We start from the raw sequence: 10,426 nt of genomic DNA on the forward strand, positions 1-10,426 counted from the left end.
GCTCCTTTGGAGAGGAGAAAGCACAACACCTCGCCTTTAACTCTGCTGACAAGTTCCCGGGAGTCATTGGACAGCATCCCCAGCACTTCTCCTGGGGCTGTGCGACGCAGGGCACCCGGGCTTTTGGAAAGAAGAGGCTCAGGAACTCTTCTATTGGACCACATTTCCCATACCCGTCCGGGCTGCCTACCCCCTTTAAATGTCAACCCCCACCCCCCCATTCCAGACATAGGCACATGTAGCAAACCTTCGTCCCCGCTTACTACCTGCATCCGGTCCATAGTACCAGTAGCACCCAGTTCACCTATGAGATCGGACCTCAGGTCCAAAAAGAAACTTGTGAGAAGACATTCTATGCAAGTGGAACAAATGAAGCAGCTTACGGATTTGAACACTCAGTGAAAGTGCCCACTCCTTTTCTTTTTCACAACAGCTTAGCGTTGCCCCCTTTACCACCAAAGGACCATATTTTGAAGCAGGTGCAAAGGCACACCCGAGGTGTAGCAGCATAAAACTAGCAACAAACAACCCAGCTACAGGAAGGAGTCATTCAATTATCATTCTGGAGTGTCTGGGCTGTTCCTGCTCTTCATCTCTGAAAATGTCCTAGTGTATGCCTCTACACACACTTCAAAACAGGGCCTGTCAGTGTGTCAGCAGAATTATTTGGGTCATTAGTACTACATCATGTTCTACGATCGATCATGATGTTTAAGATTTAGAAAATGTCTTGCATTACCTGTGAACAAAATGGTCTAGAATCATGTAACAGGACAGCGTCAATAATGAGACTCAGAAGCAAGAAAGCTGCAGTTTAAAGCACCGGTGCGCACATTTATTAAAGTAAAAACAAAACAAAACAGGAACAAAACAGGAACAAAAGGTACATTTAAAAGAAAGGAGATTACTTGAGGGTACATTTAAAAGCCGAGTAGATCATATGTAATGTTAACTGAATTGTGCAATTATAAATGGTGCCTTCCCTTTGAAAGAAAAGTTAATAAATTAAGGTATAATTCATTTTAAATACCCTTTTCTATTTTGACACCTGGAATCATAAATATATGCAACATCTCTCTCTCTATATATATATATGTTCCACTGCTCACGTAAAGAGATGTTAATATTTCACAAGCCTGTGAATGTCCATGACGACTCATAACATTACATTAAATCATGACACGGTTTCACCATTACTTATGAATGGAGTATTCCAAAAGTTAAGAGAATAGACACGTATATAAAAAAAGGTATATTAAATACCTTATTATGTATTGATTAAAATAGAGAAATATGTTATGAGCATTTGTAGAAGTCCAGTTGCTCCTGCTCCTTATCATCAAGTGTATTAAAGCGCCTTACATATCATTTGTGTGAGCTAACGTAGGCCCCTAGAGGTGAATTTAGTGGTCAATGCGGCTTTTTAGTGCTCTTTTGCTTAGAGCATCACGTTGGTGGACAGAGTCTTACAGCAAGTGTGTCTGGATGTTGTCCTTATTATATTAGAGGTGTGGGACGAATCTAGCAGAATCCAAGTGCTACAGTATTATTCTGAGCTTCCTTGTCAATTAGCTGTAAAACGTTGTACTAGGGTTGAGCACATGTTGTTACATTGCTGTGTAGAGTATGTTCATATATCTCTCTGTGTTCTTAATAAATGTGTTGTGATGTTTCTTGTGAAATGTGCAGACTGCTGGGTTTTAAAGTAAGAATGAGCTTTAAATACTGATTAACATGTACACTCCAAGCTGTGAAAGACTGGAGTAGGTATCAGAGAGGGATAACCACTAACACTACAGTTTAGAAACACACAGTTTAAGAACTAAACACAAATCGTAATAAAGAATTTCATTGAAATTGAGTTTACAGTGCAGAATATCACGGAATACCATGGAATATCATGATAAAGTACGAGTTATATGTAAAGATCATATAGGATGATATACGAGAACCACACAACAAATATCTATTGTATTCTTCAATGGATATAAATGTTTAAAATCTGAAATTATGAAAACAAAAGTTCTATAATGAAAAGGCACTTTAAAAGTTATATATATATATATATATATATATTATTCAAAGTTCAAGGTCTTTCCAGTCAACTGGACCATTTATTACCTACACAGCAAAAGCACAGATACAACTGTGCAGTGTACATGCTGCTAAATGTGTAATTATAACCTTTAACAAATACTAATGGAGACTAAATAAGGCTTCCAGCCAAAAGATTTGAATTTGTTTCTTAAATCCGTGCCATTGAGTAATTGATAGTGGATGATAATGATTGCTGTGCAATACAAAGTCCCAGAATGACAGCGGCATTGCCTTTGAAAAAGATGCAATATGGAACGCTGGCCATTCTGATTATTCCACTTGTATACTTTAGTATCATTTCACTTCACTTTAGTATCGTTTCACTTCACTTTAGTATCATTTCACGTCACTTTAGTATCGTTTCATGTCATTTTAGTATCGTTTCACGTCATTTTAGTATCGTTTGCTGGTCACCTTTTCAAAGGGTTTTTTTTTTTTGAAGGAAGGGGTTTTTTTTCTGAAAGGAATATTTCAAGTTCAAAACTCTGCTGCTTTGGTAATAGCCGCTACCCCCCCCCCCCCCCCCCCCCCCCAACCCCTGTCCTAAATACTGAAAGCTCCAAAAGGATGCAATCACTGCTTTAGGCCCACCATCTGTGCACTCAGCTCCCAAAGTCTTCTGGCTGCTTCATCATCTGTAGCTTGAGAGGCGGCTTCCTTGGGAGCACAGTCACTGCAACAAGAAAGAGACTCAGGGCTCTATCACAATACAGTCAGAGCTATGCAACAAGGAAAGAGACACAGGGCTCCATCACAATACAGTCAGAGCTATGCAACAAGGAAAGAGACACAGGGCTCCATCACAATACAGTCAGAGCTATGCAACAAGGAAAAAGACTCAGGGCTCTATCACAATACAGTCAAAGCTATGCAACAAGGAAAGAGACACAGGGCTCTATCACAATACAGTCAGAACCATACAACAAGAAAGAGACACAAGGCTCCATCACAATACAGTCAGAGCTATGCAACAAGGAAAGAGACACAGGGCTCCATCACAATACAGTCAGAACCATGCAACAAGGAAAGAGACACAGGGCTCTATCATAATACAGTCAGAGCTATGCAACAAGAGACACAGAGCTCTATCACAATACAGTCAGAGCTATGCAACAAGGAATTTTGAATTTTGGGATTCAGGAGACTAGGTTTCAGGCCACTGCATGGCACACCAGGGGAGACCTGGGGATTGATACAGCAAAGTTGCCTCAAGGCAGGTCTCCTGGAACCAGGTTTTAAGCCACTGTTCCTGACAAAGTGTCTTTGTGTTCCCTCAGTTAACGCTTGGCAAGGACACAGACACATCACACTCGAGGTGTACATGGCCATTTTCGCCATTCATTTCAAGCAGTCTGTTTAGATATTGGAAAACGAACCTAGCACCCGACACGCCTTTACCTGAAGTACAAACCGCTGGTGTGCTCCAGCTCTTCAGCCACGGCACAGTGGATTGTGGTCTGAGCTCCCTGCCATGGAGTCTTCAACAGGAGCAGGATAAATGGGGCGAATATAATCCTCTTCCATAAAGCTATGGTAGGCGATATGTGTCTTCCGAGTGCAGTGTTTACCACTCCTGGGTGCAGGCTATTAGCAGTCACCCCTGCACCTGCAAAGATGGAACAGGCTATCATTTTTCATGTCCACACTTTCTTAGATTGATCCAGGCATCAGCAAGCACAGGAGTTAAAAGCTTTGTGAATAAGAGAACAGTTTCACACAGTCTAACTGAAGTTACAGGGGAAACAAACAACAAGCACTGGATGCATCAAACCTGCCCCTGGAAAGGAAGGGGAACGGAAGCAGTTTAGTCTGCAAGCTCATCCAGTCTTTAGCTTCTGTTTTTGGTGATACCTGTAAAGGTGCTGAATTGTCTGCCACTCACCTTGATCTGGCTTAGGTTTACTCTCCCACACTTTCACAGGTCCTGTGCCTTTTCCAGAGAGGCTCAGTTACAGCGGTGGCTCCACTCACCTTGCAGTCTGTGAGCGAGTTCCCTGGTGAAGAGGACGTTAGCCAGCTTGCTCTGCCTGTAGCTTTTGTAAGGGTCGTAGTCCTTATCCAGGTTAATATCATCAAAGTGAATCTGGCCTTCAGAATGAATAAAACAACTGAGATTGATCAGGCAACTCTTAATATCTGAATAACCATGGAAATACTCTGCATAAAGTCTAGTGTCACCAACAGTGAGTTATCACTTTACTCTCAATTTATTCTTCAAGCCTTCTACAGTGCTCCCTCTTTATAAGGCATCCCACTATCCTGTGGGGCAGGTTACAATTCTGACTCCCAGTTGCCCCATGAGGCTATTACACTTGCACTTGTGTTCTAGGTGGAGCATGTTTACCCAGCCTCTTACCCATGGCTCCTGGCCACAGCATTCTAAAAAGGGGGAGCACTGCAAAAAGTAAAAGTATAGCAGAAGTTACAGCAAAGAAATAAGAAAACTCTACAGGTGGGGGTCACTGTTGCACAGGGAATGGATTTACAGTGTCAGGCCAGGTTACAAAAGAGTCCATGTGAAAATAAAATCTGGAAAACTAAACAAGCCACAAATCAAGTCCTTTTACATGGAAGTTAGCTCCGTACTGACCTTTCTCATGAGCTAAGCTGGACACGTTGATGATGCGGCTGGGAGAGGACTTCTTCAGCAGATCGAGGAGGGAGTTTGTCAACAGGAAGTGACCCAGGTGATTGACGCCAAACTGCATCTCAAACCCGTCCTCCGTCTTCCACTTTGGACACATCATAATCCCTGGAATAACACATTATGTGGTACAAACACAAGACAGCACAAGAATGTGTCCTAGTAGCATGTGTGTTTTGTGAGATTCTCTATTTATTTGTTGGAATAGTTAGTAAGCCCAGCATCTAATAAATCAGCTAGAAAAGAGAATCATGCAATACATATCATTTATGAGTACAGTTAAAAGTAAAAATGTGCAAGTATGACAACTTTTTAACAGCAAAACTACATTAATAAGCTTTATCATAAGAGCACAGTGGAAAATAGGTTCCACTGAATTTGGAATATCACAAAATACTATCTGTCAACCAAGCTTACAGTAAATGACCACTACTAACAATAGGACAGCCAGCTCTAGTCATGATAACAAGTGGTGTCTATTAAAGAGCCACTGATTGAGAATGCTTTCTGGCTAAAAAGTGAAACCCTCTCTTAAGATTGATCTTTGATGCACTTGTTTGAATAGCAGGGACCTGCATTTTTGACTTCATTGAGGTCTCTGGAAAGAGTATGAAATGCAACCCAAGAAGAAGAGTGTCCAGTTATTCACCTGCATTGTTGATGAGAAGGTCCAGCCGTTCCTCCTCGTGCTGGATTTCCTCAGCGAGATGCCGTACGGACTCCAGGGAGGCCAGGTCCAGCTTCTTGATGACCACGTTACCGTTGCCAGTCTTCTGCCTGATCTCCTCTGCTGCCTCGCTGGCCTTGTCCATATCTCTGCATGCCATGATGACCCGCGCCCCTGCAAAGGCACACAACCCTCACAACTGCATCTCTGAACTCTTTCAGTAAGCCCAGAATGACATCACAGCTATCCTTACAGCAGCTTTTACACAGTAGCAACAGCAAAACAAAGAGCAAGAGTCAAAGAGAGAACCAGATGTTTGCTGGCGTTTTTATAGCGTGCTCATTAAAGAATTGCTGACAGCTATAGTAGTTTCTATAAGGGCTGCAATGCCATTATTCAATCCTACAGGGCAGTATTGTTGAAAACAATACGACCCCACTAGAAGTAATGCAACAGTTTCAGTGTCCATATGAAAGCCAATTGTACAGAGTATATAGAGACTTGCATGTGATCCGGGCCAGTTATTTTCCCTACACTTCCTAACAGAGCTGCATTGTCACTTCTCAAAAGCTCACCCCTTCGTGCCAGGTCCTGCGCAGTCTCCTTGCCAATCCCTATGTTGGCACCGGTGATTAAAACTGTCTTCCCATCCAGCCTCGCCTTGCTCCTGCAAACTCCCCCGGCAAACCATTTCCGCAGTGTGAGCAGACACATTCCTGACAGGAAGAAAACAAGCCTTCAAAATCAATGACAGCAATCTTACAAAGATAACATCTTAGGGACAGGCTGTGGTACGCAACGTCCCGGGTACGCATGACCCTATATCAAACCTGCCCATACAGAAGACATTGCGTTGCAAAGTATTATTTCACAAGTGAACAGCACACAGTGTTTAGTTTACTTTGCACTTACTCACCGGCAACCGCCGCAGCACCGATTCCTGTCGCATGGTCTTGAAAAAATACCACAATTCCCTCTGTTGACATGGCGTAGTGTTTCGTTGATGTCACTGAATCAAATTGCAATTTGCGGTAGTTTTATTTATGTATTTGTGTCGACTGTCTTTCAATGCAGGGACTTTAATCTTTACAATGTATATTTGAAAGTCTGCGCTCTGAATAATTAATACACTCGGTGTTACAATCTTTCCACTTCCTGGCACGGCGTCGCAAACACGTTTTGGAACTCAAGGTTACAAGAAAAACTGGAAAGGGTGACGCTAAGGGCGAGGCTGCTGAAACAGACTACAGCAATTCTGTAAGCTCGTCACAATGGGGCCGCACTGTTTCCAGATGATTCCTGATGCCAAACTGCATGATTTATACACATATATATATATATGTAAATGTGTATACCGGTAGATATACAGCTATGACGCTGCCATACATAAACATTATTTAATTTGCAAAGACACTATTAAAACATCGGTACACCGTGCATTGTGTTTGTTTTATTAATTTATTTTGTAACTTTGCCAATGACTGCATAATGAATGTAGATTATCTATCTATTCTGCACGAGTAAAGCTTGTGATTCATTATTTATCATTGTGCGGTTAGAATTAGGATGTATTTGATCTCATAGTACGTCCTGTAATGTTCTTTATATATATTTGGTGAACGGCCTGGGATCTGTGTTGGGTTTGTTCACAGGGAAAGAGCCTGCAGTACAGTAACACACCGATAAACAGCAGCTCTGAGTTGTATTGTAGTACACTCAGCTGAATTGTCCACAGAATTGTTCCTCCTCACCGCTACGTATTCTTGCAGCCCCGGAAGCGCTCCTGTCCGGTGGCACGTCAGGCTTTTACCTGTACATAAACATATGTCATATCCTTACTGCATTCATAATACCGAGCAGCATCTCCTCTATCTCCAGTGGACAGAGTTGAAAAGGACAGCCTGAGCCTCTTCGTTTTGTATAAGCGCGTTTCGGTAATCCTCTGTCTCCTGTGATAAACCGTGCATCATGACAGTCACGATTCCTTTGTTCCGTTGCTTCCTCTTATTCTTTCATGTTGTTGTAGTTTTTCATTTGGTTTCCGCGACTGAGCTGACGTTTGAGTTGGCTGATGACGACATACAATGCTTCTTTGAAGAAATTGAAAAAGGAGAAAAGTTTTCTCTAGATTATCAAGTATGTATGTTTCTGTACCGTAAGTGTTTCCAAAGTATTCATGTGGAAATTATTATTATTATAGGCTTTTATTTTTAATATTTTTTTCAGTTGATTTTTGTTCTGTACTGTACCACAAAGATGTAATGTAGTACACACATATTGCCACCAGGAGGCATGATTAGCCGCATAGTCTGTGCAGTTTCTATAGTCTGCTATTCATGAAAGAGTTTGAGACAGCTAATATTAGAGTAGCCCAGAACAATTTAATGTATGTAACACTTATGAAAGTCAATACAAGCTACAAATGCATTTTCTTAATGTCATTTAAAATCTAGTAAATTGATTTTTTTTTTTAAAAAGAGGCTTCCTCAAGCATCTAGTTTTAAAATGACAAATAAACAGTTGATGCATTATAATTCTAAACTATGTCTGTGATACAGTGGGCTGCATTGCTAAGTGTGCAAGAGAAGACAAATTCTGTTGTGAGTACTGTCCTGTATGTCTGAAATAATTAACCAACGTTTTAAAGACCATGGGACCTGATTAACTTGTGACTTTTTTCAAAGTTCTTTTTATGATTTTTTTTTAGGAATAAAATGCATGTTGATATTTTTGAAGTGTGAGATTGATTTTAAATGTATTGCCTGTATTGAGTTCAAGCTGAAGGCCTGCTTGTCGTGCTCATGCTGTCTGTCCCTGGCAGGTAATTACAGGTGGTAACTATGACGTAGACTGTTCCATCGTGGATCCAGGAGCGAAGGTCCTGTACGAAGAGAGTAAGAAGCAGTACGACCACTTCAGCCACACGGCTGAGAAGACCGGCGTGTACAAGGTCTGCTTCAGCAATGAGTTCTCCACCTTCTCACACAAGACAGTGTACTTTGACCTGCAGACCAGGGAGGAGCCTGCCCTTATCCCAGAAATGCATAACAGGGTCTCCGCTCTCACCCAGGTTAGTCCCAGAGACCGTTCTTCCTCTGCAGCCCTTCATGAAGGTGCTTTACCAAGTGCAAGAGTGGATACAATCTGAGACAGAGTCAAGGGTTTCTCCAGTTTCACTGGACCTGCCCTGTGGTTATGTTTAGGCTGTTCCTTCTGGTTTTTTTTTGTGTGTTTTGGTACTACTTAAGAGCAGCTGCCCGACGGCAGCAGCGTACTGCAATTAAAATATAATGAACTCAGCCTCCACACAACCCTGATAGCAATGCCTTCCTTGTTTTCAGATGGAATCCTCCAGCGTCTTAATCCACGAGATCCTGAAGACCATCTCCGAGTCCCAGACTCACTACCGCCTGAGGGAAGCCATTGACCGCATCAGGGCGGAAGAGATCCACGAGCACGTCATGTACTGGTCAGTCGGGGAGACGCTCATCCTCTTTGTGGTCAGCATCAGCCAGGTGGTGATGCTCAAAAGCTTCTTCACTGACAAGAAGTCCATCCCAGGACTCGGCTTCTAGACAAGGTTGCGAATGGGGAGTTTTCTTCCATTTTGCAGGGTGTGCATCAAGGTACACAATCTTTTTAACAGATTTGTTTTCTTCTTCTTGTCTTTGGTGCATAGTGTCTCCTCCAGTATGTTATATTCATGCCATGCTGTTTGTTGCATTTCTTTTTGAATTATTGTTAAGCATTTGCAAGGCACACACTATGATTGATGAGAAAGTGCCTCCTGTTTCATGCCTCAATGTCCTTGTACTTCCCCTGGAAATGCACACACAAACCGGCTAAGCTTTGGAACTGTGCACTTAATTGAAACCTTTGGCATCCAGCCTTAAAAAAAAAGGTTTATAAATGTTTATCTTTATTACAGTCTTTTATTTATTTAATTTAAAAAGGCTGATAAGCATAAGCAGTACACACACACTGAGACACACACACAAAGAGCACATTCTTTAAAGTGCAAAAATTTAAGTAGCAAAAATTTCTCATCAAACAAGCTGCTGGAAAATAGCTTTATGACTCTTAAGTCGGGTTCTATTCCATGCTAACCCTGAGGACATTGTAAAGGCAGGTGCTGCCTAAGCCCGTGTGGAATGTGTGTGCCTGATTCTGCAGCTCAGCTTTTACTTTCTGTACCTTTTTGGACATTGTTTTTTTGGCAAAAAAGCCAAGCTTAAGCTTTCTGCCATCCGGCTGCTTATATTCGATCTTCTTGAGAGCTTGATTTCATCAGTCTACGCCCAGCTGGATTTCAGAGCATTTTACAGCACCAGGGAATTGGCAGTCTATCCATGATTGTCCAGAAATAACCCCAAACAAAGGTTTAAAAATCAAGCGCTTAGAATTTTTTTTTTAACTATTTAAACCACTTGACGTGGACCCGGTGTACAGTAATTCACACCAAAAGCAGTGGGTTTGGTGAAATAGAGTACATGTCAAATATAACTTGCTGGTCTTACAAAACTGCATCAGGTTCCTCTCATTATCCACTCGTCCTTTTTGTCTTGACTGCATTTCATCAAGTTCCACATTCCTCGAGAAGCATCTGCTAAAGTTATTGAGACCCAGGCCATTAACAGGAAGGTTGTGTCGTGGCTTGTGTCTTGAAGCTGTTGTTTTCCACCCTCTTTGTGGATGCTCAGTGTGTGATTGTGTGCCAGGGAGCTACGTTCAGGGTTCTGGTGGGTTCATGTTTCTGCCCTGTGGGGCAGGTTTAGCTCATTCTTTCCTTGACAGGAATCCAGTATGTGTTCATCGTTTGCTCTGTGGCAAGAGACTGAACCACGTGGTGACTGTTTGTTCCCTGCGGGACAGACCTGTGTGTGAGCAAAGCAAAGCAAGGAGGTACAATTAGAGAGGAGGGCAGGAGGGGAACATGTACTTCAAAACGAAATAAAAACAGCATTGCAAAAATTGATTCTCAGTGTTCTACTGTGTCTATTTCTTTCGTCCAAAAAAAC

At 42.0% G+C, this 10,426-nt stretch overlaps 3 protein-coding genes across 4 annotated transcripts in view; 2 read left to right on the plus strand and 1 right to left on the minus strand.

The window, feature by feature from the left end:
* LOC121299082 (ankyrin repeat domain-containing protein 34C-like) overlaps positions 1-602 on the plus strand; it is a 3,831-nt gene extending 3,229 nt beyond the window's left edge. Inside the window, exon 2 of the mRNA XM_041226598.1 lies at positions 1-602. This exon is cut by the window's left edge and continues 1,251 nt beyond it. Within this exon, the coding sequence (XP_041082532.1) occupies positions 1-402 (402 nt within the window). The 3' untranslated portion in view covers positions 403-602.
* A 2,013-nt stretch (positions 603-2,615) lies between these two features.
* LOC121299084 (retinol dehydrogenase 13-like) lies at positions 2,616-6,676 on the minus strand. The gene is made up of 7 exons (XM_041226600.1): positions 6,325-6,676; positions 5,984-6,124; positions 5,391-5,582; positions 4,688-4,849; positions 4,069-4,185; positions 3,496-3,703; positions 2,616-2,770 (listed from the first exon to the last, which is right to left on the minus strand). Exons 1-7 carry the CDS (start codon positions 6,392-6,394, stop codon positions 2,671-2,673), a joined length of 990 nt encoding a protein of 329 aa, XP_041082534.1. The 5' UTR covers positions 6,395-6,676; the 3' UTR covers positions 2,616-2,670.
* A 584-nt stretch (positions 6,677-7,260) lies between these two features.
* LOC121299085 (transmembrane emp24 domain-containing protein 3-like) lies at positions 7,261-10,380 on the plus strand. Of its 2 annotated transcripts, none has more exons than XM_041226601.1 (3): positions 7,261-7,544; positions 8,230-8,478; positions 8,750-10,380. In XM_041226601.1, exons 1-3 carry the CDS (start codon positions 7,377-7,379, stop codon positions 8,981-8,983), a joined length of 651 nt encoding a protein of 216 aa, XP_041082535.1. In that variant the 5' UTR covers positions 7,261-7,376; the 3' UTR covers positions 8,984-10,380. The 2 variants fall into 2 exon arrangements, with proteins under 2 accessions (XP_041082535.1, XP_041082536.1); XM_041226602.1 differs by lacking the exon at positions 7,261-7,544 and adding an exon at positions 7,937-8,008.
* The last annotated feature ends 46 nt before the right edge of the window (positions 10,381-10,426 follow it).

Source organism: Polyodon spathula, chromosome 24 (genome assembly GCF_017654505.1).
Source record: "Polyodon spathula isolate WHYD16114869_AA chromosome 24, ASM1765450v1, whole genome shotgun sequence".
NCBI lineage: Eukaryota > Metazoa > Chordata > Actinopteri > Acipenseriformes > Polyodontidae > Polyodon > Polyodon spathula.

What these genes read in the sequence shown, in the direction of transcription:
- LOC121299084 (XM_041226600.1), bottom strand. Translation starts at nt 6,394, where the DNA reads ATGTCAACAGAGGGAATTGTGGTATTTTTTCAAGACCATGCGACAGGA. An exon ending in CAGCTTAGCTCATGAGAAAG is followed by an intron (nt 4,186 to 4,687) that starts GTCAGTACGGAG and finishes TTCATTCTGAAG; the next exon opens with GCCAGATTCACTTTGATGAT. An exon ending in ACCAGCGGTTTGTACTTCAG is followed by an intron (nt 2,771 to 3,495) that starts GTAAAGGCGTGT and finishes TTCTTGTTGCAG; the next exon opens with TGACTGTGCTCCCAAGGAAG.
- LOC121299085 (XM_041226601.1), top strand. Translation starts at nt 7,377, where the DNA reads ATGACAGTCACGATTCCTTTGTTCCGTTGCTTCCTCTTATTCTTTCAT. An exon ending in AGTTTTCTCTAGATTATCAA is followed by an intron (nt 7,545 to 8,229) that starts GTATGTATGTTT and finishes TGTCCCTGGCAG; the next exon opens with GTAATTACAGGTGGTAACTA. An exon ending in GGGTCTCCGCTCTCACCCAG is followed by an intron (nt 8,479 to 8,749) that starts GTTAGTCCCAGA and finishes CCTTGTTTTCAG; the next exon opens with ATGGAATCCTCCAGCGTCTT.